This window comes from Halichoerus grypus, chromosome 6 (genome assembly GCF_964656455.1).
Source record: "Halichoerus grypus chromosome 6, mHalGry1.hap1.1, whole genome shotgun sequence".
NCBI classification, from domain to species: domain Eukaryota; kingdom Metazoa; phylum Chordata; class Mammalia; order Carnivora; family Phocidae; genus Halichoerus; species Halichoerus grypus.
The window spans coordinates 10,003,765-10,031,050 of NC_135717.1; the positions used below are offsets into that span (position 1 = coordinate 10,003,765).

The following is a 27,286-nucleotide window of genomic DNA, read 5'->3' on the forward strand; positions in this document are numbered from 1 at the left end:
TGCGTGCGTGCGATTTGCGATCAGGCGGCGCGGCGGACAGCCCCGGCGGCGGGGCGGGGGGGAGTTATATTGCGGGGTCCTTCCTCGCTCACCCTGGTTCCTCTCGGAGCGGAGACGGCAAATGGCGGACTTTGATACCTACGACGATCGGGCCTACAGCAGCTTCGGCGGCGGCAGAGGGTGAGGCGGGCGTGCGCGGGCCCCGGCCGGGCGCGGGGGGCGGGCGGAGTCAGGGGCCCCGGGGCGGCGGCCTTCCCGCGCTCACCCGGGGTGGCGGGCGGTAGGGGGCCCGGCTGGGCCCGCGGAGGCCTGGGAGAGGCGCCTGGAGGGCCGGGGCCTGGAAATGGCGCGCTCCGGGAGGGGGCGGCGGCGGTTAGGCTCCCCGGTGTCTTGCTTGCGGCGCAGATGCGTCCTTGTGTCTCCTGCCGCCGACGACGTGTCGTCTTTGCCCTGCCTCGGCCGCAGGGCCAGGCCGCAGCGGCGCTGAGCGCCCCGGAGGACGAGCTCCCGCTTCCAACCCCATCCCCCAGTACGGCAGGGCCAGCGCGGGGCTCTGCTGCAACGCGGGGTGGGGGCCGCGGCCTGCCCCGCTCGGGTCTCGGTCGGGGTCCCGGCCTCCTGTGGTCCGCCTGACCTGCAGGTTCCCTGGCCTGTTTCGCCGGGAGGCTAGCGGACTGGGTAAGGTCGGGAGGGCGAGAGAGGGGTGAGTCCCTTCCCTTACGTGTGAAGCAGGGATTTGGCGGCTAGAGCTCGGGAATGGTCCGAAAAGGAAATACATAATAGCATTTTTTATTTTGCTGTCTCTTGGGTCAGAGTGCCTTATTGACAGGTGCTGCGTGCTTGCCGGCGGAAAATTTTTTATTTCTCCCTAGTTTCTCCTCCTGACCTGGAGAAGGAATCGCAGTTAGCCTCGTTCTGATTTTGGTCTTACACAGACTATATGTAATTGAGACACCTCGTTTAAAAGAGAAATTCTTGACTGGTGAATAAGAAGCTTATAGTGTTTAATTTCAGGAATCCGTACTAGGTTTTTGGTGTTTTTAATACAAGTTCCCTCATACAGAATTTAGAAGATAGGCTATAAACATCTTGCTGTTTGTCAAGGACACACTTGGCCATTGTGTACTTTTAACAGAAAGGATTACTTTCCCAGGATAACACCACAATAGTACCTACTGAGGTGTCCAGTCTCCTGGGTTTCAATCCCAAACGTATCTTTGTTTGGTGAAGAATGATCTTTTAATACCTTGGTTTGGGACTGGCTCAAACAAAGGCTTGTTTGGGTACGGGAATGTACCTAATATTAATGACACTAGAACATGGAAGTTGGGGAAGGTGGAGCCACCTGTTATTTCAAAGAATATTTTATTTGCTAATAAAAAAGAAATGGATGTTGGATGACATGTGAAAGTATTGCCTTTGGGGTAGGTTTCTAGACATCAAATTTGCAGTTCAGTCATCTTGAAATTTAATAACCGGGATTTTTTTTTTTCCAGTTTCAAGAAACATTTGGAAGTGCCCAGGAAAACGCTTAAACAGTGGTTTGATTTAAGGCAGATCCAAGGAGTTTTAGTTGTTTTGGGACTACAATAAGTTAGTCATATTATACTGAATCTGGGGTTTGGAGTTTGGTTTGAGTTTTTTTCCTTATTCTGCCTTTTGACAGATTTGCGAAGTGTTCTGGTGACTTGAGGTGTTTGAGTCAGACTTTTAGTGGATGTCACATTTTGACAGTTGGGATGCTTTGAACAATAGCAAGTGGTCAAAATTCTCTCACGATGCTTTTCATTTCAAACATCAAAAGACAAAAAATGTTAGCCATGTGTCCAGATGTACTCCAACAACTGGTGTGAGAAAATAAGCTAGCCACTCTGCATCTCCTAAGCTTTCTGATAAAAAGTCACTTTACTGTTAAAAATCTTCTACATCTGATCTTGTTGTTTTCCATTTGACTTCAAATCCCTGTAAAACTACATGGGAAATAACTACTCAGATTCCTAAAAGTAGTTCTAAAAACCTATTGGTGAGTTTGTGTGTTCATGTAAACAGTGTCTGGAGTGGGTCCAGAAACTTCACAGAGGACCAGGCATGCAGCGTTTGGTCCGGGCCAAAGCTTCCCTATTCCAGCATCAATGTTGATTTTAATTTCGTTAGATCTGGAGTTATCAGTTACTGGTTTCTCTGAAATTTAGCAAGATGGTAGGCCAGTTGATAACCTTCAGTGATCATTTCTACTGTTACGTGAATTATGTTTTACGTCAACAAATGTCTCAGTGCTGTTTGCTTATGTTCAGATATAATGCTTAGGCATTTTAGAAGATTGTCACTTGCGGAAAGCCAGTCTTGCATTGCTGTGTTTGGTACTTTTGTACCAAGAGATCTTCCCTCTAGTCTAAAACACCTTAGCTAAGTAAGAGATCTCAACTCTAAGCCACTTGGGTCACAGACGAAAGAAATAGGAGGTTTGAAATGCACGGTCATAATCTAAAAACTTGGTTTTAATAATTATACGTTCCCTGTAAGTTTATTTTGTAGTTGTATGTAGTAACCAGTGCTGTTGTCAGGAAGCAATGTTAAGCTACTGCTTTACTTTCTCAACATATAGAGGCATGACCCGCCAGCCAAAGAGAGACCTGGGGACTGCGTTGTTGCCCAAAAAACCAAGTCCAATCAGAATTCCAAATTATGTAGTTGATTGTACTAGATCTGGAGTGTATTTGTTCTGCAGTTTGCTGAATTTTCTTTCCTGGGTTTTAATTTTTCATTTGCCATTGGCGATTAAGTAGAGAGTAACAGTGATTTTTATTTTTTTATTTTTTTTTATTTTTTTATTTTTTTTTTTAAAGATTTTATTTATTTATTTGACAGAGAGAGAGAGACAGCGAGAGCAGGAACACAAGCAGGGGGAGTGGGAGAGGGAGAAGCAGGCTTCCCGCCGAGCGGGGAGCCCGATGTGGGACTCGATCCCAGGACCCTGGGATCATGACCTGAGCCGAAGGCAGACGCTTAACGACTGAGCCACCCAGGCGCCCGAGTAACAGTGATTTTTACATTTCTGACTACAACATGCTTTTGAGTGCTCCACCTAAAACTTTACATCAATTCTGAGAATCAGATTGGAACTTGGAGGTAGCAAGAATTGAGATTGCTGAAAATGGTACCAACTGAAAAGTAGTAAAACTACACATTTAAGTATTCATCAAGTTCCAGTTCGGGGCAGTGGGGCAGGGATTGGAATTCTAACTTTTGAGTCTTTTTTTAAGACTTAAGCTTGGCATCTCTGTCTAAATCTCTAAGCATATTTTAAGACTAATAAGGGGAAAGCAGTGTATAAAACCAGTAGCTATTTGCACTGATCATGGTAGAATTCATAAAGGTATTAAAAAGCTTATTTTAAAATCCTGTTTGCCTACCAAATGACAAGTAGTTTGGGGTTATTGTCATCTTCCTCTCCACTCCCTAATCTCCCAGTGCTTGATTCTAAATCATTATCTTCTATGAAATACATGGTTTTACCAAGAACCTCTGACACAGTTTGGGGAAAAGTCCTAGCTTTGGATTGGAATCAGGCAGACAGGACAGAGGTCAAGTGTCAGCTGAGCTTTGAGCCACGAATTAGCTGTGGGATCTGGAACAAGTTCCTTTACCTCTCTGAGCCTCATTTTCCCCACATGTAAGATAGAAACTCCTCTAAGGCTATTGGGAGTATTCAGTGAAATGTCTCAAGCATGCAGCACAGTGTCTGGTACACTTAATAATTTGTAGCTCTTGATTTATAATTTTTTAGTTCTTAAAATATTTCCCTTGCATCAGTAAGAATGGGAAAAGTTCTGTTGAGTTAACGAGTGAGTTTTTACTTTCTTGGCTGTATTTCTAAAGCCAAGTAAGCGAAATCTATTCAGTTTATAGGTATAAAGTATTTGTTCTTGAAGGTTATTGGCTTGTTACAGAATTTATGCTTGGAATATTCAGTGTAAGTGCTTCTGAGATTTCTAAAAGCTTTCTTAATATTTCTATTTGAAATTAACCTTTAGTGTTCTGGGAGGACATCACGCAAATTCAAGTAGTCTTCCCAGAAACTTGGAACATGTAAAACATTGGCGCGGGAGGGGTATCAGTCCTAGTTTAGACTCCCATCATCCTGTTTCCAGCTCCCCCTAGAAATAGAAGAGAGGGTTGGGTAGGAAAGCATGTCGTGCCTCTGCATTTCATTTGTACAGCTGGTTAGACCTGCGTACTCAGGCCACGAAATAAGTGATTGCTTGATTTTGGTAGAACCTAACAGCTGTAAGACCTAAGTTGTCTTTTTTAATTGAATGTCCTTGGTTCTTTGAAGTTTTCCCCATGTCATGATTTCTGAAATGTTCTTGATGGGACCCTCTGGATGTGCTCCAGTATGTTGATACTCCATTGAAAACATGGCACCTCCAGTTAAGCCTTGTATTCCAGTATGGGGTACATGGTACCTATAGAGTACAGGGTACATAGTTCAAATGGATTCTTTACCAGTGCATGATCTTGTAACATGATGGATTGGTTATTATTATTATTATTATTATTGAGTTACGCAGATCTTCCAAATGTTGGCACATTTCATTATACAGTATCAAAAATCATGTTTATTAATATCACCATTGATTTTATCAGAAAAATTTCAGGTATTGTGAGGCTGTCAAGCTCACGTTGATGGATACAAGTTTTCTAAAATTTTATTTATTTATTTATTTTTTAAAGATTTTATTTATTTATTTGACAGAGAGAGACAGCGAGAGAGGGAACACAAGCAGGGGCAGTGGGAGAGGGAGAAGCAGGCTTCCCGCGGAGCAGGGAGCCCGACGCGGGGCTCGATCCCAGGAATCTGGGATCATGACCTAAGCAGAAGGCAGACGCTTAACGACTGAGCCACCCAGGCGCCCCTAAAATTTTATTTTTTGCTTAAAAGCCCAGTCTGCATTTTATCATTGTAACAGGTACTGTTAGTTTTCCTTTTTTTTTTTAAGGATTTTATTTATTCATTTGAGACACAGGCAGGGAGAGAGACAGAGGGAGAGGAAGAAGCAGGCTCCCCGCTGAGCCAGGAGCCAGATGCGGGGCTTGATCCCAGGACCCTGGGATCCGGACCTGAGCAGAAAGCAGATGCTTAACCATCTGAGCCACCTGGGGCGCCCACTGTTTTCCTTGAAGTGACAGGCTCACTTCATTTTCAAGAAAATGTCTGCCTAGGGGGCACGTGGGTGGCTCAGTCCGTTGGGCATCTGGTCATGGTCTCAGGGTCCTGGGATCCAGCCCCAGGTCGGCCTCCAAGATCAGTGGGGAGTCTGCTTGTCCCTCTCCCTCTGCTGCTCCCCCTGCTTGTGCTCTCTCTCTCAAATAAATCTTTTTTTTAAGATTTTATTTATTTACTTAACAGAGAGAGAGACAGCGAGAGAGGGAACACAAGCAGGGGGAAGGGGGAGAAGGAGAAGCAGGCTCCCCACTGAGCAGGGAGCCCGATGCGGGGCTCAATCCCAGGACTCTGGGATCATGACCTGAGCCGAAGGCAGACGCTTAACGACTGAGCCACCCAGATGCCCCTCAAATAAATCTTTTAAAGAAAAGGAAATGTCTGCCTAATACTTAAGTCTGAATAACCATAGTTTGTCAGTTCTTCAGGTAAAAATGGTGTTCCATGAAAAGAATAGCTAGTTCAGCTTGTAACTCACTTGCCCAAGTGTTTTCCTAGATAATAACCATCACTTTTTTTTTTTTTAAGATTTTATGTATTTGAGAGAGAGAACGAGCGGAGGGGAGGGGCAGACGGAGGGAGGGGGAGAGAGAAGCAGACTTCCCCGATAAGCAGGGAGCCCGACCCCAGGACCCTGAGATCATGACCCGAGCTGAAAGCAGACGCTTAACCGACTGAGCCACCCAGGTGCCCCTAACCATCACATTTCTATAAGCCAGAGAAGTGTTTGGCCCTATTTTGAAACATGGGATATTAAAAAGTGGGTCAAGATTTAATAAAATTAATCATTTTTACTGCTTTATCAACATTGTTTTTTGAAGCTTGTTGGCTTACTTCTCTGTCTTTGCAAATACTGCATGATGAAGCATGAGTAATAGTGCAGTTTGGTGCCCCTGCCTTGATTTATGCTGGGATCAAGTGCAAGATCAGTCAGGTCTCAGGATATAGCTGCTAGTCAGGGACTGAGGGACTGTTCAATGAGAGGTGTGTCTCTGCAAGGCAGAGCTAGAACCAGAGGAAAGTACATGTGAGTATGCTTTCACAGACTGGAAATATGGAGCAGTTCTCCTTGAGCTGAGCAACTTTCTGTGTACGGAGGAACGTCAGTGTGGTCTAGATTAGGCTGGAATTACCAGTTGCTTGTTTTATGTGACATTTAAAAATGAATCTGAACATTTTCATACATAAACAGAGGCAGAGACTAGTATATTGAACCCATGTAGCCATTCCCCGGTTTCATTTTTTTTCAGGGTGTGTGTGTGTGTGTGTGTGTGTTAAAATAAATCCATAAAATTTACCACTTTGACCATTTCTTTTTTTTTTTTTTAAGATTTTTTATTCATTTATTTTAGAGAGAGTGCCCTAGAGCAAGCAGGGGGAGGGGAGCCAGACTCCCCACTGGGCACCTGAGCCCAGTGTGAGGCTCAATCTCACAGCCCTGGTATCAGTACTTGAACAGAAATCAATCAAGAGTTGGATGCCCAACCGAGAGCCACCCAGACGCTCCTGACTATGTTCTGAGTGTACAGTTTGGTGACACTCACCATGTTGTGTCATCGCCACCACTGTCTTGTTTCCAGAACTTTTTCATCATTCCCAAACAAACCCATTAAGCAACTCTTACTCATTTCCATTCATTTAATAACTTTATAAACCTTTTTTGCTGTTCCTCTTCTCATCTGTCTTCCCCATTGTGGGGAGGGGATAGAATATTTTAAAGCCAATTGCAGCCATCCTTTCATTCTTTCTTAAAATACTTTTAAACTTGAGTATGCGTTTCAAATTGATCAGGGGTTTCTTGCTAACCACCGGTTTTTCTATCACCCGGTTCGTGCTCAGTTTTGCGCAGTTGCCTCAAGGATTACTTCATAGAGTTGGCCTATTTGAATCTGCAAAAAATTTGATTACAGAACATTTAAAGCACAAAAGTAGAGTCTGGTATAATGACACACCTCACGTGCCCCTGACCCACTTTTTCAAGTGACCACTTTTATTTCATCTGTACCTCCTTGCACCACCTTCCTCCCGTACACTTCTGGATTATTTTAAAGCACATCTTAGATGTCACATTTCATTTCATTTCACTGTAAGTACTTCAGTATGAGTTTCAAAGGTACAGACTCTAAAAAGTGTGACCACAATATTATCACATCTGAAAACCTCCCAATAAATATTTTGATTTCTCTAATTAGCTCGTGCATTTTGATGTACAACTGATTTGTTTGAATCAAAACCAGAGTTTGCACATGGCATTTGGTTGACATGCCCACTGAATCTCCTGATAGGTTCCTCCTCTCTTTCTTAGTTGGTTGTTGTTAAGTAGGGGGGAGAATGTAGCTTCTTTCCAGGTACTTTTAAAGCATTTAATTCTTGCAACTACCATGTGTAGGGAAGCTAGAAGTTGAATTTGATATTAGCAAAAATACTTATAAGTAAATATCAAGTATTTATCTTAATACATATGTGTTTTAGTACAAGTAACTTAAATTTTTATGATTTTTCAAATATTTTTAATTTTATTAAAGTGTAATTAACATACAGTTTATATTCATGGTTTTTCAGATACTAAGTGAAGAAGAGAAGAACTGTTAGCTTTGTATGCCTTTGAATTCTAGATTTTAACTGGTAGTCTATCTGTGGCACTTTGTACTTCTCTAAATAATTGAAACTTGTAGGTTATTTGTAGGTCATATGAAATTGACCATCGCATGAAAATGTGAAGTTTTCTTTAAAATGAATTGGAGCTGGGGCGCCTGGGTGGGTCAGTCGTTAAGCGTCTGCCTTGGGCTCGGGTCATGATCCCAGGGTCCTGGGATCGAGCCCGGCATCGGGCTCCCTGCTCAGCGGGAAGCCTGCTTCTCCATCTCCCACCCCCCGCCCCCGCTTGTGTTCCCTCTCTTGCTGTGTCTCTGTCAAATAAATAAATAAAATCTTTAAAAAAATAAAATGAATTGGAGCTGATAGGATGTGGAATGTCAAATCTCAAATAATAAGCATTCTAATTTAGAGAAAAAGAACCCTTGGCTTATAAAGTTGAAAACTAATCCATAGAAATAGTTTACATCATAGCTTCAAGACAGATGTCTTTCGTGGCAGTATTCTCTGAGGACCAATAAACAGCTTGAGGTTTTAAGTTTTTATTTCCTCTGAAAAATCTGGAACTTTGGATTGAATAACCTTTTGCACCATGTGAAGTTACTAAATTAATAACCCATTTATTTGCTTTCATTAATGTGTGGGAGTCCAAAATCTTAGTACATTATAAATGCCTTTTTGCCTAGTAAGACAAATTTTCTAAAAGACCATGTAAAGCAGAAGTCCCCCTTGTGTTTGCTGTTCTCCTATAACAAGGCTTTCAAAATGCCTGTCCTGTCCTGTTGGTAGATAATGAAGTCAGTTTATTAGGGGTCCTGACAGACTTTCTTAAAGATGAAATAGAATAGAAAATCGTGTGTGTTACGAGTTTATAGCCTTACTGTTGGGCAAGCTTTTTGTTATTTGTATAGTTATTATGCAGTCAGATATATATATGTGTACATGTTTTTAGTCATGTTGGTCACAGCCAAAAATGTTTTCATCTGCCTTCCACTCGGGTCATGATCTCAGGGTCATGGGATCGAGCCCCATGTAGGGCTCCCTGCTCTGCAGAGAGTCTGCTTCTCACTCTCCTCTGTGCTTTCTTTCTCTCTTTCAAATAAATGGATAAAATCTAGGAAGGAAGGAAAGAAACAAGGAAGACACTTAAGTACCTAATTGAAGAGGTCATCTAAATATATGTAACTTTCATATTTTCTTTTTCCAAATATAATACCTGTATTAGTGGAAGAAGTTATTTGTGATCCTAAGAGTAGTTGCTAGGTCTGTGTCTTCATTCCTTCCACCCCTGCTAATGTAATAGTTCTGAAGATAAGACCAAATTCCTGCCTGAGAACTACTTTGCATTTCCCTGCAAGGCTTTTTTTTTTTTTTTTTAATTCTGCAGATGAGATTGGTTTCTGAAGATACCATTCACAGCAGAAAAGAGCTCCTTGAAATACGGTTCATTGAAGAATTCACTATTGATCCTGTCCCCGCCCCCAGGGTTGATCAGAAACATTCAGAGGCTTTCTTGCCTATCCTATAGTAATGCCGGGTATCAAGATAAAGGGGTTTAATTCTGAATGCTGATTGGAGGCCTTGGAGAATGCGTACATTTAGCAGAGGGAGATCTACATGGAAATAAAATGCTTTTAATCCATGCTGCATCGGGCTAGTGTTTAAAAAAAACCTAAGATACAACTAAAATGTCACGTGGCCTTGGATGGGGACCTGGAAAAGAAAAAGAACATAAGGTAAAAAGGAGATCTGAATAAACAACTTTAGTTAGTATTGATCTGGGTTCAGTGATTTTAATCAGTGTATTTTACTAATGTAAGATGTTAGTAACAGGTAAGATAAATCAGTGCATGTGAAATGAGGGCTTGGCTTTCGAGAGTTCAACCTTTTTTGGTTATTTTCTAGAAACCAAATAGGTTTCTCATTACGACTATTAACTTTTTTTTTCTCTTTTTATGCATGTTTAGTGAACTTTGTTGCTTACTTGCAGTCTTTTTGTGATTTTTCTTTTTCTTTTTTTTTTTTTTTAAGCCCAACTAGGGGCTGGAACTCAAGACTGGGATCGAGACCTGAGCTGAAATCGAGTCGGATGCTTAGGCAACTGAGCCACACAGGCTTATGACTTTTATATAAGATCCAGCACGTTGAACAACATAATCTACCCTAGTAAGCATTTCTGGATGGCACATGAAAGACCAGAGTTGTTGATCAGCCCTAACACTGCTATGTCCCTAACCTAGAAGTAATAGAACACCTGATGTTGCAAATACCAGAGAGAGGTTAATGCTCTGTACAGGGTATCTTGGCATTGGTCTTGAATTTTCATGAGTGGCAGGAACAGGGCTTAAATTCTGTGTAGCTTCTGATGGCACCTAGAGATCTCCCAGAAAATAGCTTAGCATGAGTCCTCCCTTTTTCCTTATCTTTTATACTTGGGAAGTAAGTCTGGGGCACTTACTGGATCTAATCCCAGCCCTAATACCCTCTACTCTTAACTTGTTTCTTACAGTCCCCCTCCCCTCCCGGCTCCTTTCCTCCTACTGGTCCCAGTTACTGTCTGGTTAAGAGCTCAGGGTTTCCCTGTGTGCTGTGGAAACGTGGAGCTGCGGTTCCTGTCGCTCCACCCTGCAGAGACTGCTCTCGTGGCCGTCTTCCGAATTGTCTGCAGTCCTTGGCTTGGGATGTGCTTCTCTCCTTTCCAGATGCCTGGACCCCCTCAGTTGAATTATCAGCTTCTTAAGGGCAGGGACTGAGTCTGAGGTGTGAGCCCTCTATACTGTGCTCTGTACTTCATAGACCTTGCATATATTTAGTCGATTTGAGTGAAGAAAAGTGATTTGTCTCTAAAGGATTTTGGTCATCCTTGGAGTTGAAAGATTTCCTGAGTTACTGAGAATGTAATGTATTACTTTAAAACTTGCATATGTTGTTTTGAAAATCAGTGGACTGTCCCTAAGGGATAGTCCAAAGCAGCAATCAGTGAGCAGGGAGGATCATTGCTGGGGGGCGTGGGGGGACTGCTGTGGCCTGCTGCCTTGTTCATCTCTTCCTGCCGGAGCAGCATAACCTTGAGCATGTTTAGACTTCCCTGTAACGTTTTAGAATTCTTATTAAACTTTTATAAAGCAATCAGGATTTATGAGGTGTTTTTATGGTCAGTTTAAACTTTATAAAATAAAGATTTGAAGTATTTGTGCAGTTACAGACAAGAAAACTGAGGCACAGAGATAATTTGGAAGAGGTCCTACACCAAGCTAAGGCGTCAAATGAGTCTTCTCTCCGTTATTTTTAACCTTTTCTAGAAAGTGTTTTTGTGTAACACAGCTTGTTCAAGTAGAGGATAGTCCCCTGTAAACTGTAGCGTCAGAGGTGTCCTAGGACTTTTAGCTCAGGATTTCCTGGCATTGGGGGTTTTTTTATTCGGTGGGCTGCTAACAGGATGGATCATTTTATGACATGCACGTGTGCTCTCTGGTTTGTCTCCTTCACCCTTGTCACTCAAGTTGCTGGCACACTGTAGACTCCCACTTTTCTAACGTCGTAACTGTTGGAGCCAGTAAATTGGAATCTACCTAGAGGGCCCCCGTCCCGTTGCACTAGCCGCCCTGGCGTGTCTTCAGTGAAAAGCTGAAACACACTTACGTCCCATAGAACTGACGACGTCAGATCAGGTAGTATTTAGGGTGACTGCAGTGATTCTTGGACAAAGTCTGGAATAGTAAGCCACTGGCAGTTCTGTGAGGCTCAGGTGAAGTGAGCAGGTTAATGGGCTGGGTTAGCTGTTCCCACATCTCTGGCTTTTAAAATACTGCTTGCCTGGGACGCCTGAGGGGCTCAGCAAGGAACCTGCTTCTCCCTCTGCTTGTGCATGCGCGCGCTCTTGCTCTCGCTCGCTGACAAATAAAATCTTTAAAAAAATAAAATCCTGCTTGCCTGAAAAGGGATTCTTCCATCTTCCCAGAGCCAGGGCTGGCTTCTTATCCTGCTGCGTTCTTCTCAGTGTCCCTGTCATCTGATTAGCACAGCCACCCCGGGCAGCCGTCGTTATCTAGGCTCACCTGGCTCCTGGAACTCAGCCCGGACCCTGCCTTCTTGGGCCTGCATCCAGCATCCTACGGAAGAGCTTGTGTAAATGTTTCATGCGCCCTTTGAGCAAGCCTTCTTACCTCCATTTTCCTGATTCCTCAAACGTACACCTGCTGAATTTATCAGTTTTCCATCCTCACCTTCACCTTAAATTTTTTAAAAAATCATTGTAGCTTTTTGCCGTGTGTGTGTGTGTGTGTACATATATACACAAACATGCATGCATGAGTGCTTATAGAGTTATTTGTGTTTATATGTACTGCTAACTTGTGAGCTGCTTGAGGACAGGGGACTGTTTTCTGCCAGATGTTTAGTAAATGTTGAATAAATGAATTTAAGGTTATTAAAATTGTAATTCATCCTGTGTTTTGACAGTTTTCCAAATGTTTATACTTACGCCATATCTTACATATTCAGTGTTCAGTCTCAAAGAGTATCTTATTGAAAATATTTTAAGGTTTAGGGGCGCCTGGGTGGCTCAGTAGGTTAAGCAGCCGGCTCTTGATTTCAGCTCAGATCATGATCTCAGGGTCATGGGATCGAGCCCCACTTTGGGCTCCTCGCTCAGCAGGGAGTCTGCTTGAGATTCCCTGCCCTTCCCTCTGCTCTTGGGTGCACGTGCACACACACACTCTCTCTCTCTAGTAAATAAATATTAAAAAAAAAGAAAATATAGGAGCACCTGGGTGGCTCAGCAGGGAGCCTGCTTCTGCCCCCCCCAAATAAAATCTTTAAAAAATATATTTTAGGGTTTAAGGTTATTGAGATAAGAACAGTGGTGTTGCAAAGAGTATTGAAGTGCAAAAATAAGTCTATTTACTAAACTTTGTGGGGCAGGGGGTGGAGAGTGGGAGCAAGTGGAGTGCAATTCTGGAAAACAAAACAGGAGTTCTTTTTTTTTTCTTTTAAGATTTATTTATTTATTTGATAGAGAGAGAGAGACACACACACACACACAGCGAGAGAGGGAACACAAGCAGGGGGAGGGGAGAGGGAGAAGCAGGCTTCCCGCCGAGCAGGGAGCGTGACGCAGGGCTCTATCCCAGGACCCTGGGATCATGACCTGAGCCGAAGGCAGACGCTTAACAACTGAGCCACCCAGGCACCCCCAAAATAGGCTTTCTTATCTGGAAGAATTTTTTTTTTAATTTTATTATGTTATGTACATCATTAGTTTTTGATGTAGTGTTCCATGATTCATTGTTTGCGTATAACACCAAGTGCTCCAGGGGCGCCTGGGTGGCTCAGTTGGTTAAGTGTTTGCCTTCAGCTCAGGTCATGATCTCAGGGTCCTGGGATCAAGCCCCGTATCGGGCTCCCTGCTCAGCGGGGAGTCTGCTTCTCCCTCTGCCTGCAGCTCCCCCTGCTTGTGCTTTCTCTCTCTCTCTCTCCCTCTCTGACAAATAAATAAAATCTTAAAAAAAAAACAAACCACCCAGTGTTCCATTCAATACGTGCCCTCTTTAATACCCATCACCAGGCTAACCCATCCCCCCACCCCCTCCCCTCTAGAACCCTCAGTTTGTTTCTCAGAGTCCGTAGTCTCTCATGGTTCGTCTCCCCCTCCGATTTTCCCCCCTTCATTTATCCCTTCCTACTCTCCTCTTTTTTTTTTTTTTTTTAAGATTTTATTTATTCATTTGACAGATCGAGACAGTGAGAGGGAATACAAGCAGGGGGAGTGGGAGAGGGAGAAGCAGGCCTCTGGTCAAGCGGGGAGCTGGATGTGGGGCTCAATCCCAGGACCCTGGAATCATGACCTGAGCCAAAGGCAGACGCTTAACAACTGAACCACCCAGGTGCTCCCCCCCTCTTTTTTAACATATAATGTGTTTGTTTCAGAGGTACAGGTATGTGATTCATCAGTCTTACACAATTCACAGCACTCACCATAGCACATACTCTGCCCAGTGTCTATGACCCAGCCACCCCATCCCTCCCACCCCCACCACTCCAGCAACCCTCAGTTTGTTTCCTGAGATTAAAAATTCCTCATATCAGTGAGATCATATGATACACGTCTTTCTCTGACTTATTTCGCTTAGCATAATACCCTCTAGTTCCATCCACGTCGTTGCAAATGGCAAGATTTCCGGGTTTTTTGATGGTTGCATAATATTCCATTGTATATATATACCACATCTTCTTTATCCGTTCATCTGTTGATGGACATCTTGGCTCTTTCCATAGTTTGGCTATTAGGGACATTGCTGCTATAAACATTGGGGTGCACGTACCCCTTCAGATCACTACATTTGTATCTTTGGGCTAAATACCCAGTAGTGCAATTGCTAGGTTGTATGGTAGCTCTATTTTCAACTTTCTGAGGAACCTCCATACTGTTCTCCAGAGTGGCTGCACCAGCTTGCATTCCCACCAACAGTGTAGGAGGGTTCCCCTTTTTCCACATCCTCACCAACATCTGTTGTTTCTGGACTTGTTAATTTTAGCCATTCTGACTGGTGTGAGGTGGTATCTCATTGAGGTTTTGATTTGGATTTCCCTGATGCTGAGCGATGTTGAACACTTTTTCATGTGTCTGTTGGCCATTTGGATGTTTCTTTAGAAAAATGTCTGTTCATGTTTTCTGCCCATTTCTTTTTTCTTTTTCTTTTTTTTTAAAGATTTTATTTATTTATTTGACAGAGAGAGACACAGCGAGAGAGGGAACACAAGCAGAGGGAGTGGGAGAGGGAGAAGCAGGCTTCCCGCGGAGCAGGGAGCCCGATGTGGGGCTCGATCCCAGGACCCTGGGATCATGACCTGAGCCGAAGGCAGACACTTAACGACTGAGCCACCCAGGCACTCTTCTGCCCATTTCTTGATTGGATTATTTGTTCTTTGGGTGTTGAGTTTGATAAGTTCTTCATAGATTTTGGATACTAGCCCTTTATCTGATATGTCATTTGCAAATATCTTCTCCCATTCTGTCAGTTGTCTTTTGGTTTTGTTGACTGTTTCCTTTGCTGTGCAAAAGCTTTTTATCTTGATGAAGTCCCAATAGTTCATTTTTGCCCTTGCTTCCTGGAAGGAGAATTCTGAGTCACTAAACTTAAAAAAATATAGCCATCTAAGAATTAGGTCATGATTTGGTTCTTCTGCTAAAAATGTGTCTTAAAGAATGATATTTATCCCAGGAAAGATGGGGAATCTCTTATGGTATTTCTAGCAAAATATGGATCAAGAACTAAGTTACTTTCTGTGACGTGTATTGATGCTTGCCCTGCGAAAAGGACGACTTTGAGCAGATCTTTGTTGTGAGGAGACTCCTTTAAAATGAGTTTTAAATGTCTCCATAAAAAGAAGCACCACCTCCCTCTTTTGAATTTATTTTCTTCCTGTGTTCTGCAAACACTGTGCACATTTTCAGATCCACAGTGGACACTGTTAGAGTCACAAGGTTCATGTTTGCTTTATCTTTAGGGGTGCCTGCACCCACGTCCTTTATGCTGAACCCTCTGGGCCACTCCTAAGAACAGGGCCATTCCAACCGCGGTATCAGTTACCACTCCTCAGAAATCGAAGGCTGATGAAGTGATAGCTGTACATGCCATATTCAGAGTTCTCCATCTGCTTTTTCTTTCATAGCTGTTTGTTCCAGGATCAAAGGTGACATGTGGCATTGGTTGTCGTGTTTCATTGGTCCCCCCTGCCTAAGTCTTTCGTGATTTTTTTAAAGATTTTATTTTTTTTATTTGACACAGAGAGAGAGACAGCGAGAGAGGGAACACAAGCAGGGGGAGTGGAGGAGGGAGAAGCAGGCTTCCCGCCGAGCAGGGAGCCCGATGCGGGGCTCAATCCCAGGACCCCAGGAAGGCAGACACTTAACCACTGAGCCACCCAGGCGCCTCTGTCTTTCGTGATTTTTTGATACGTTTGAAGAATCCGTGCCAAAACACAAGGCACGTGGTGTGAGTTTGTCAGTTACCTGGTTAACATGGTGACTGCTGGGTCCATTGATGAGCCTTGCCTGAAACAGCCCCTGCTTCTTTGATGGGTACAGAGTAGTGATTTTCTTTCTTTCTTTTAAGATTTATTATTTGAGAGCGAGTGAGCACAAGAAAGGGGGAGGGCGGAGGGCGAGGGACAAGCAGACTCACCACTGAGCGCAGAGCCTGATGCAGGGCTCGATCCCAGGACCCTGAGATCACTACCTTAGCTGAAGTCAGACACTTAACCGACTGAGCCAACCAGGCGCCCCAAAAGTAGTGATTTTCTACTTAATATGACTCCTTCTACATTTATTAGTTGACATTCTTATTAATATAAAGAAGAGCTCCCCTTCCCATTCATTCATTTTAATAGACTATTTTTTAGAGCAATTTTAAGTTCACAGCAAAATTGATCAGAAAATAGTTTCCAGGGTCGCCTGGGTGGCTCAGTTGCTTGAGTCTCCGACACTTGGTTTCCCCTCGGGTCATGATTTCAGGGTCAGGAGATCGAGCCCTGCAGGGAGTCTCTTTCTCCTCTTCTTCTCTCTCCCCCTACCCCCCTCGCTAGATCTCGCTCACTCTCTCAAATAAATAAATAAATAGTCTGGGGGGGGAATACGGTTCCTGTATTTGCCCTGCCTTCTGTCTCTCTCTCTCTCTCTCTCTCTCTCTCTCACACACACACACACACACACACACACACACACACACACACACACAGCACAGGTGGCCCTGCTATCAGCACGCACGCCAGAGGAGTACGTTTGTTACAGTCCATGAACCTACACTGACAGTGTCATTAGGGTTCACTCTTGGTATTACACATTCTGTGGATTTTGACAAATATATAATGGCACCAAATTATTTCTTAATTATCTCTAAAACATTTTGAGCCTCGATTGTAAGTGTGATGATACTGGTAATTGTTACTCCACCCATGTGTATTGTGTGTCAGTGTATTAGGCGCCTTATATTTGTTATTTCTCAGTAGCTCAAGCTCTGTGTTTATTAACCCAGTTTTACAAATAAATAAAGCTTAGAGAAATTGAGTAACTCCTCAAGATCATATGGTGGAGTAAGTTTGCAGCTGAGCTGGAATTCAAACCAGAACCTCTACACATTAGCAATGAGATGTGGTAGAGTCAAGGTCCTGCCTTTGCCACTTTTGAGCCCCGTAACCGTAGACACATAACCACCTCTTGTTACCGGGGAGGACTTGGCATTGAGGTTTAAATGGATTTGTAATACGCATTTGAGGACAGGTGAAGTTGTGCATGGGCAGTGATGGAGAGTAGTACGTACATAGCACTTGCTGTACAAAATCTAAAATTTTTATTAGAGCATTCGTATTAGCAAGAAGCAGGTGTGTTATGAACGGGTTAACTTCAGCAGCTTTAGAAGGCCTTCCTGAATACAGTGTGCTAACTCTGGATAGTCCATTTCGGCATGTATGAGGATGACCAGGCATGAGGGGGAGGGTGTTTGTTAAGGTTTTAGGATATAAACATTTTGCAGATATGGAGTCTACGTAAATAGGTAACCAGCTGTACAAGGAGGGTATGTTCTGTTTGGATTTGAATTGCAAGGGAAATGTATGTTTACATAGATTCTGTGTTTCCGTGGACATTTCTGTCACCAAAAAATAGGCACCCTGGTCATGAATGATATTTTGGAACACTCTTGATAATTTCAAGATGTTATCATACATTCAAGTGGAGTAACACATGGGTGGTGTGGCTGAGCGGAAGACATTTTCCTCGTCTCTGCTCTGGGGCGAGTAGACTTGAATCCTGTCTGTTTCCCCTCCAGGTCCCGCGGCAGTGCTGGTGGCCATGGTTCCCGCAGCCAGAAGGAGCTGCCCACAGAGCCCCCCTACACGGCATATGTAGGAAATCTACCTTTTAATACAGTTCAGGGCGACATAGATGCTATCTTTAAGGATCTCAGCATAAGGAGTGTACGGCTAGTCAGAGACAAAGACACAGACAAATTTAAAGGTGAGTTTGGGAGAATTCTTACTGTGTATTATTGTAGAGGGAGGGTCGAAACCAAAATGTTAGGGAACCAGAAGGCTCCAGTTATGAAAGTGTTTTAAATATTTGTCTGTCCGAGTAGCTGAAATAAACATGGCCCTTTAACCCATAGGCTTTCAGTTCTACTTGGGGGAAAATGTTTTACACATGATCTGATTTGTAGAAATATGCAGTATAAATATGCCCAAGTCAGTCTGCTGTTTGCCTGACCCATCTATCCTGTCTGTGCCAGTCAGGGAGTTCCCTGGGAGAGAAATGAACAGATAAAACGGAGGACTTTGCAGGTGCATTTCACCTTGGCCCGACTCATGGCATTTTTCTTTGTTTTCCTGTAATCTAGGTATTTGTATAGAATTCAAAAGAGAACCTAATACATATTGTCACTCTACCTTGGTGACTTTAGAGCGTGTGGGGGAGAGGGTTGGCTCAAATTTCAGATAAAGTTAGTGTCTGTAGATTAGTCTCTTTAGGGCACTTGAGCAGGGAAGCCTAAGAAAGAAGAATCCTGCCAGCATTATCTCCTGGCTTTCAAGATTCCCTGAGGGGAAGTGTGCTCCCTTTCTGAGGGCATGGTGCAAGGTACAAGAGCATTTGGTTTACATTATTTATCCAGAAGCACATCCAGGAAAAGTAGAGTGACGTCCGGTGAGGAGAGGTATGAGAAGCCGAGGTTTCGTTCATCTGAACAGTTCTGTGTATAGGTGATACTTTTCTCACTGTGAAAGTTTTTTGGCTTTAGAACCTGAAGCCTTGTTATAATAAGTGCCCAAACAATGAAAACAAACATATCCGTTCAGCTTGTGGAAAGTAAGGCCCACCCAGTGTCCCTACTTGAGGCACCAGGAGTTCCAGGCTTCAGGGGAAATTGCGGGGGTGGGGCAGCCTTCGGGCTGAGTCTGTAGAAGCAAGTTTTAGTTTATCTCCTAGAGGGTCATCCTCAGTTTCGGCAGCTCTGAAGGGTGAGGTGGGTGAGTGGGCTTTTGTTGGCCTCTTTGAACCTGCAGGGTGGTTTCCTCAAATACTCTAGACATTGAATCCACTTAGCGGGGAAGGTGGGGGCTTTCCAGCCAAGCAGTGCATTCTTTTTGTCAGTAGTTGGTGAGCAGATGGTGAACAGGACAAGTTTGGACCCAAGCCTTCGGAGCACTTGCGGTCTAGTGGGCTTTGAAAGTGAAGTGTAATCACCACACAGGATGGGGATATGCGGGGTGGAAGGGTGTAGTACAGGGTGCAGTGTAAGCAGATTGGGGCAGGGGGAGTGCTTAACCCAGATTTGGTCTCCAGGCGGCAAGGAAGGGGCGTGGAAAGAGTGTTGGAGGTAGAGGGAGAAGCTAACGCAGAGGTTCGAGGTGAGAGAAGGTGTGGTTTCCTCTGCCTGGAATGTTCTCCCGTTTGCAGGCCTGTGTCAGAATCCAGCATCAGGGACACAGGTTGTCGGTAACATGTGCTTGGGCCTAGGCTATTTGTCTTTTAATTAGCATCCCAAGGAGGATGCTCTTGTTACTGAGGGTGTATTTTTTAGCTTTATAAAGCAGATTTTATACCAACTACCTGAGTAGTAAGTAGGCACCTTCAGCCGGTTCCTTCAAAGCGTGTTTGCTACTGAATTTGAAATCTGTGTCTTAAAGCCCCAGTTGGGTTATATTAAAGTTATTCAAAAGTCAGAACTAACAGCTCTTCACAATGACCCAGGAAAGGTTTTAATATTGTGGTTAAAACTCATAAAAAGAAAGCTTTATAAAAACACAGCTGCCAAATGTTTCAATGCCTGTTTGGCACATTCTGACAGAGTATAATTGAGAGGAAGGAATGCCAGTCAGGTCTTTTCTATTTATCACAAAATACAGTCTCTCTTTTAGGCTCTACTAGTCTACTGTCCCCTAGATGCAACAAGAGTGGGGAAATGGACCAGACAGGGATCCCACCGTGTCTTAACCCAGAATTCCTTGAGGAAATTGGGGTTTGTTTCTCTTACAGGATTCTGCTATGTAGAATTTGATGAGGTGGATTCACTTAAGGAAGCCTTGACATACGATGGTGCAGTAAGTATCTTCAGGTTTTCTGTGTCATGTTAGAAGTTGAGATGTTTTTTTCTTGCCAATACTTACACTATTTTCCCCTTATCATTAGCTGTTGGGTGATCGGTCACTTCGTGTGGACATTGCAGAAGGCAGAAAACAAGATAAAGGTGGCTTTGGATTCAGGAAAGGTGGACCAGATGACAGAGGTGATTGGTTCTTCTAAAACTGAACATAAAACTTGCTGTACGCCCACTAATTACAACTCTTCGAAGGTTATTAGTAGAACTGTCTCACAGGTCTGATAGGTTTTTGTGAGCTTTTAAAACACATGTAAAAATCTTAAGAGAGAATGGATAGTGCTTCTGTAAGCCTGGGGTTTTTTTGTTTTGTTTTGGGTTTTTTTGTTTTTTGTTTTGTTTTGTTTTTTCTGTTGGCAGCAAGAACTCTTAACGATTCCTGTGAACTTCTCATGAGTTGTCCATCTTTCCAATGAATTTTTCCGTGTTTGTGCAGCAAGGTAATGGTACGACCTCAACTTTATCTTTTTTGTGTATCCTCAGGAATGGGTGGCCCTGGAGAATCTAGAGGTGGATGGGATTCCCGGGATGACTTCAATTCCGGTATCAGCATTTAAAATATTGCCACTTAACCTTTTTCAGTGGCCTTGGTGCTGTTGTCCGTTTGTTGTGAGTAGCCTGGCCAGACTGCTCCTTTAGCTCATTGCACAGATGAAACTGTCCTGGACGGTCCCCAGGCATGCACTAAGCCTCTGTTGGGACCTGAGTGTTCGGGGTAGGACTTGAGGGGCTCCCTACTGTGGGCAAGGTAGGCTCATCCACCGTCTTGTCTTACCTTGCCTCGGCCTACAGTTCTCATCTGGGCCTTCAGCTCAGGAATCCCCTTGGCGGCGCTGGTGTGCACGGTACACGTGGAAGCACTGCTACTTCTAGAAATAACGTGGAGGTTTTGGAAGCTTACAAAAAGCCTCGTCACTGTGGTTCTTGGTGGCTCCCTCTTGCATGGTTGAAGTCCTGGTGACCAGGGTTTCTTTCTTTCTTTTTTTTTTTTTTTTAAGATTTTCTTTATTTATTTGACAGAGAGAAACGCAGCAAGGGAGGGAACATAGGCAGGGGGAGTGGGAGAGGGAGAAGCAGGCTTCCCACTGAGCAGGGAGCCCGATGCGGGGCTTGATCCCAGGACCCTGGGATCGTGACCTGAGCCCAAGGCAGACGCTTAACGACTCAGCCACCCAGGCGCCCCCCAGGGTTTCTTTCTTGAAGGGCATGGAACTCCTATCCCTTCATGGTGGACATGATCCACTTTACTGTTCCTTTTCTTAACTGACCAAGGCAGCCTGTCAGGTGCCTCCCTGTCTCACCTCGGGGGTCAGTTTGCATGTCAGGCCTCTGCTTTGAAGGGTTGATCTCCTAAACAGTTCTTAAACTCTTTACGTTGTTTTTTTGTTGTTTCGTTTGGGTTTTTTGTTGTTGTTGTTTTTTAAGTAAAAGTAGTTCATATATGTTATAAAAATGGCCATTGTAACAGAAAGGTAAAACCATGAAAAACAAGTCTGTTATCTTTCCTATAAACTCTGTACTCTCCTCCATATTGTATAAGACGATACCATCAGCAGCCCCACCCACCCTGTCACCCTCCCCCCATCAGACCAAATTCAGCATAAAGTATTTGGTAAGTATGGGAAGTAGGACAAGCTGTTGTAGACCAAAATTCTTAAAAACTCTTTTCAGTACTATTTAGCTAACCAGATGACTGCTTATGTCTGTTGAATAACTCAGTTCCTTAGAGTCCTATAGCCAATCAGAAATGAGCTTATTCATAAAAGTACAGTATGATCCAGTAAACCTGTAATTTTATGTATAAGCTGGTCTCTGATTGAAACATGCAACAGATGTCTTCTCAGAGTCAGTCCAGGTGCAGCTGTTAGCGGCCTGAGGAGTGGCGGTCTCGGACCTGCCAGTTTTGAATTCCCGGTACTGGAGGAATGGCACTTGAGCTTACAGCTCTGGAAATGTGGAAGTAACCTGAGGAGCGGTTGCCTTACTTGGGCTGTTACTTTCCGGAGCTGAGCACACAGCCAGAGGCTACCTCGACTCCTGCCAGTTCCGGTGTCCCCTGCAGGATTTTGGTGGTTTCTAAAATCACAGGTGCCCACGTGGTGGGGTTAATGCCTATATACATTATTTGTGAAAATAGATCTTTTTTGCTTTTTAAAAGAATGATGCTATTCTTAAAGTGATACACGCTCGTTATAAAAAAAAAAAGACTCAAGCAATAACAAAAAATACAAACAAGAAAGCAAATAAAGTCCCACCACCAGAAGTAGCCTGTGTGTTAAACTAAACTTTGTGAAAAAATGACCAAAAAAAACCAAAAAACAAAAAACCTTAGAAGGTTCTCATGAATGCTGTGCCTCCTAAAAAGTCTCAAACCTTGCTTTTCCCTCATCATCTTCCCCTGCTCCGCTCATAAGAGATTTCGCAACGAGGTTGTCACTTGCTATTACTGTGCACTGGTTTTTTCCTCCACCAAACTCTGCGTCGTGCACCTGGACAGGGCAGCAGCTGTGTTTATCTGCCTTGTCAGTGTGAGTGTGAGCTGATCTATGTTACACACTGGTAGCAAGAATTATTCGCTTGGGGAAGTAACTTCTATACCCACGTGGAAAAGTACACTTCTTAGTTTATTGGGGGAAAATGTCAGGTTAAATGTTTGAATACCAGTTAAGCTCATTTAACGAACGGTGTGGGCTCTGGTTCAAAAGATTCTGTAAAGAACCTTACACCCGACTGTATGCCTCCCAGTGTGTTCTCCCCAACTGTGTGCTTCTCTTGGCCTGGATCTTTTTGAAATTGTTTCCATTACTTGTTTTGTTAAAATCGGTATTGTCCAGCTCCATTTCTGAGCTGGGTTTCAGATAACTTGATCTCTTCCCAAATTCTCTGGCCACCCTTGAAGAACAGAAAAATACCACCCTTGCAAACAGAGCGCATTCTCCATATTCAAGGGAGTTAAGTTTAAAAGCACTGAGAACACCAGATGAGCAGACACCACAAACCATTGCTCCTGGGGGAAACAGCAAGGTCAGAGTCTTGTGAGTCTCTGGTCACGTTTTTGTCAGCCGATCAGTACATACCTTCTTGGGTGGATTTCTGTTCTAAAGACACTTTATTTCATGTATACTGTTGATTCAGCTGACCGGGAACTCAGGGCCAACCGCACTAGACCCGGATGGAGCTTAACTAATGCGCGTTTCCTGGATAAGGTACAGGACCGCCTTGCACTTAGGAAGACCTGGCGACTCTTCAGTGCTCCGTTCTGGGGCCATTTTAAACAGTGCAGTCGCCAAGGAAAAGCACAAAAGCAAAAAACCTGGCACCTAATAGATTGAAAAGACACTCACAGTCTGAGCTGAAACAAGAAGCTGAGTGTTGCTTCGTTCAACCTTAGCTGCAAAACACGCATGTCAGGCGACTCCCATCTTCCGCTGCTCTGTGCATGTCTGGAAAAGTAGATGTGCTAAAAGTACTGATTTTAGGGTCATGTAAAGATGCTGGCGAGTAGACAAAATTGGCAGATAGGAAATCTGTGAGTAATGGGGGTCAGACCACATATAAAGTATTCCGCGGGCTCAGGATTCTTCTTAAAGATAGATTCCTCTGGAGCTTTGAGCGATGGCACAATCCTTGGAGTAGAAGTAGCCAGCCACCTTTGGGGGCTGAGAGGGGGCAGGCTCATTTGTTTGACTACAATTTTATTTCTTAAATTTTTTCCAAGAGTAAACTCTCACTTCAGTGGTCTGTACTGTTAAAAGGCTTGAACCCCCTCTAAATGGAAGTCTTTTCAGTGAAATACAAAACTAAAGAAAACTTAAGGTTCTTAAATTAAAGCCTATGGAGAAAATCATCTTCACCACCCAGACGAGCATCGTCACACTCTTCAGCACTCGTAATGAGGCGCAGTTTACTCTGGTAACGGTTTTAGCAGGGACCCTAGGAACGGGGAGAAAGCCCTTCCTCTCCTTCACAGTGGAAGAGGTGATGCGGGTTGGGGGTGAGGCGTGCCCCCCCACCCCCGAAGGGAGTGAGCCCAGCCACATACACACGGGTGCTTGACTCTTAGACCCACACCTGAGACACAGCAGAGACACAGACGGGGGGTGTCACCCAGAGGTGGTGTCGTGTTTTTATTTTGTCGTCATGTCTGGTTTTCTGTTAGGTTTTGCTGGAACTTTTCAATTTCAGGTTTATCCTTTTAATAATTAGAGGTTTATATTAGGAGATGGAATAAAATGGGCTTTGAGGATTTTTCTTTTGTTGTAAACAAGCCTCATTCTAGTCTTACGTAATGTTTTCCTCCTCCCTTTTTCTGCAAAGTTTGAACGGCTCATTCTATTTTTCTTTCCTAAGAAATGTTAAAAGTCTGTTATAACTGAGATTACCCAGCACATTCACATTGGACTCCTTGCAGTGCACTTGATTTCGCAAAAGCTTCCGATGTCGGACGAACTAAAGAATTACAGATCAAACTGTCTACACCGGCTGCATGGTCAGCTTTGAGACAGTGGCTTAAAAAGTAATCCAGTGTCCTCTTCCTTCTTCAGGCTTCAGGGATGACTTCTTAGGAGGCAGGGGAGGGAGTCGCCCCGGTGACCGGCGAACAGGCCCCCCAATGGGGAGTCGGTTCAGAGATGGCCCTCCCCTTCGAGGGTCCAATATGGACTTCAGAGAACCAACAGAAGGTATGGCGCTGCTTTCTCACTGCAGGGTGTCCTGTCCTGGTACGCCAGCCATACCCACCCCCCGTGCCTTCTCGTGCCCTGGACCACCCCTTAGTCTTAACTAGGACGTTTACCTTTGTTAGAGTGTTTGGGGGTGGGGTAGGTCTTCGAGGCCGGCTTGCTAGTTAGAAAGCGGGCTGGGTTACAGGGGCCGCCATCATTTTGGTCATTTCACCCGGATGGGGAAGGGGGTCCATTCTTTATAAACCACACTGGTTTTTCTCCCGCAGAGGAAAGAGCACAGAGGCCACGGCTCCAGCTGAAGCCTCGAACAGTTGCAACGCCCCTCAATCAAGTAGCCAATCCCAACTCTGCTATCTTCGGGGGAGCCAGGCCCAGAGAGGAAGTCGTTCAGAAGGAGCAAGAATGAGCTTGCGGTTGGGAGGGAATGGGGTGTGGGGGAGTTAGCGCGAGACCACAGCCTGGCCAGCCCCCTGGGCCGGCGGTCCTGCAGCCACCATTCCTGCGCCTGACCTTTGTCCTCCTTTCTTACAACGGAAACACAGAGCTTGTGAGCGCATGTCAGCAGTTAACAAGTGGTTTTTAGTACATTCTTGGCTTTGCTGAACCTATCTAGTGCCTGTCTCGTGCTTTTTTTTTTTTTCCCCTGCCACTCCTTCCCCCTTTTCCTTCTGTCCTTTCTCCTTCCTGCTCCTTGTTTCCTTCCAGTACATGAGTGTCTCCCGAGGGACAAAGGCAGCCACCTATGGGCGTTCTTTGGATGGAGGTGCTGCTCCATTTTTCTCCTTCGCTTTCTCTCTTTACTTTAGACGCACTGGCCAGACCCAGTTATTTCTTTGATTTTTCTCAGCACTTCTCTTCCGACCTGCATGTTGAGTTCTGTATTGCTGTGGCTTCCAAGGGGGGGAAAAGAAGAAAGGGGGGGCGGGAAGAAAATGGGAAAGAAGTCACAAATTGGATAGCATCTTGTTTTTATTCCACTGTGATCAACATACAGAATTTGAGGCACCTTGTTTTCAAAGCAAGGGTAAGATATCTGTTGATCCTTGCCGATTCCTTCCTGTCCCTATTTATAAGCAGCCCTGTCTCTGCTACCCCCGCCCCAAATGGATTATTCAAGCAGAAGAGGCTCTCATTTCAAACGTGGAACCCGAAAGAAGGGGGTAGTGGTGTGAAGTGTCAGGGAAGACCAGCTGAGCACACCGCTGTGTTCACACCCACTAGTGTCGCTCTTTCAGCACATGGCGCAGGCTGGTTCCCTCCTCCCTGGCCGTGGTAGAGGCGCCTCTGGGCGGCTGGGTGCAGAAAGCCGCCATCTGGTCTCCTTTCTGCCAGCCAGGGTGCTCTGGGGGGGACTGAAGGGCGGTGGTGGCAGAGCCGTGCCCAGGCTGCCCCGACTGCGTGGACGCGGCCGCTCCCCCAGTCCCTGCTGTGTGTGGATCCCACATCTCTCCCTTGGGTTTATCTCTCTGTTCCTTGGTGTGAGTAACAGTGAGCTGCTGTGCTTCCCACCTTCCGTGGATTTTATAATGAAAATGGGCCTACAACCTGGCACTTTACTGTTTCGCTTGATGAATTGAGGATTTTACTATGCAGAGCTGTCAGGGACCTCCAGGTAGCTGGCAGGTGGCTGTCAGTCACTGGGTCTCCTCTTTGGGCAGAGCTGCTCGTTGCCACACCTCGCGATCGGCGCTTCCCCGGGGGCGGGGTGGGGGGCTTGCTGGGCCGAGGCTTCTGAGCTGGGACACCCGTGTGCGAACAGCTTCGTTTTGCCGCACTGCGCCCCGCTCCGGCCGCAGGGAGGGGAGCCTCGTGCGTGGGGGGGTCTGTGGGGTGCGGCCCGGCCTAGGCAGTGCCGCATGCAGGGCCACTGCTCGTCCCTGGCCGGCGTCCCCGGCTCCTACCCCCGGCTCTGTCCCCGGGTCTCAGCAGCTACAGAACTCTGTCTCCTGTCCCTCCTTCCCCTGCCATCTCTGCTTCTGGAATAAGAACCATTTGTGTGACACCAATACTTCACTTAAGAAAGACATGCATTATGTGGTTGTAATCACACCTGATGCTTTCAGATGACCTACTTACACCTTCAGTGGGGGAAAGATTAAGAACAAAACAAATTCATCTAAACTTCTGGGCCATCCAGTTGACTTTTAAACGTAAGAATGGAATTCCAAACACTTCACACATTCATCTATATGACAGAAAGGAAATCTATGGATACGGTATTTTGTGAATGATCTTTTAAATAAAAGAAAACCTTACGTAATATTTAATGCTTGTCCTTATTTTTGAGTTCTTTTTTAGCTGCCCTCACTTGAAATTGTGCAATCTTAAAGTTGGGAAGCAGCACCCACCCGAATCTCCCAGAAAGGCCTACAGCTGCAGTGAGACAAGCATCTTGCTTCTGGAACTTACAGGGCTCGTGAAATTATTTTCAGAGCCAGTGATGATTAGAAACAGCACGCCGGGGTCTTCCTGCCTTTTTTCTCTCATTTCCTAAAAATGTGATTTTCTAAACAGACCTTGCATACACAGGTGTGGGGCCATAGTGTTTCGGGTTTTGTTTTGTTTTTTGTTGTTTTTGACAGCGAGAGAGGGAACACAAGCAGGGGGAGTGGGAGAAGGAGAAGCAGGCTTCC

The 27,286-nt window shown here is 44.7% G+C and overlaps 1 protein-coding gene across 2 annotated transcripts; it reads left to right on the forward strand.

Moving 5' to 3' along the window:
* The first annotated feature begins 21 nt into the window (after positions 1–21).
* EIF4H (eukaryotic translation initiation factor 4H) lies at positions 22–26,920 on the forward strand. Of its 2 annotated transcripts, XM_036112587.2 has the most exons (7): positions 22–180; positions 17,647–17,834; positions 19,848–19,912; positions 20,001–20,097; positions 20,452–20,511; positions 24,513–24,650; positions 24,920–26,920. In XM_036112587.2, the coding sequence occupies exons 1-7, from the start codon at positions 122–124 to the stop codon at positions 25,057–25,059; spliced, it is 747 nt and encodes a 248-aa protein (XP_035968480.1). In that variant the 5' UTR covers positions 22–121; the 3' UTR covers positions 25,060–26,920. The 2 variants fall into 2 exon arrangements, with proteins under 2 accessions (XP_035968480.1, XP_035968481.1); XM_036112588.2 differs by lacking the exon at positions 20,452–20,511.
* Positions 26,921–27,286: the final 366 nt, after the last annotated feature.

Coding starts and splice junctions, on each gene's coding strand:
- EIF4H (XM_036112587.2), top strand. CDS start 122: ATGGCGGACTTTGATACCTACGACGATCGGGCCTACAGCAGCTTCGGC. Junction 19,913..20,000: donor CCTTGACATACGATGGTGCA/GTAAGTATCTTC, acceptor CCTTATCATTAG/CTGTTGGGTGATCGGTCACT. Junction 20,098..20,451: donor AGGTGGACCAGATGACAGAG/GTGATTGGTTCT, acceptor GTGTATCCTCAG/GAATGGGTGGCCCTGGAGAA.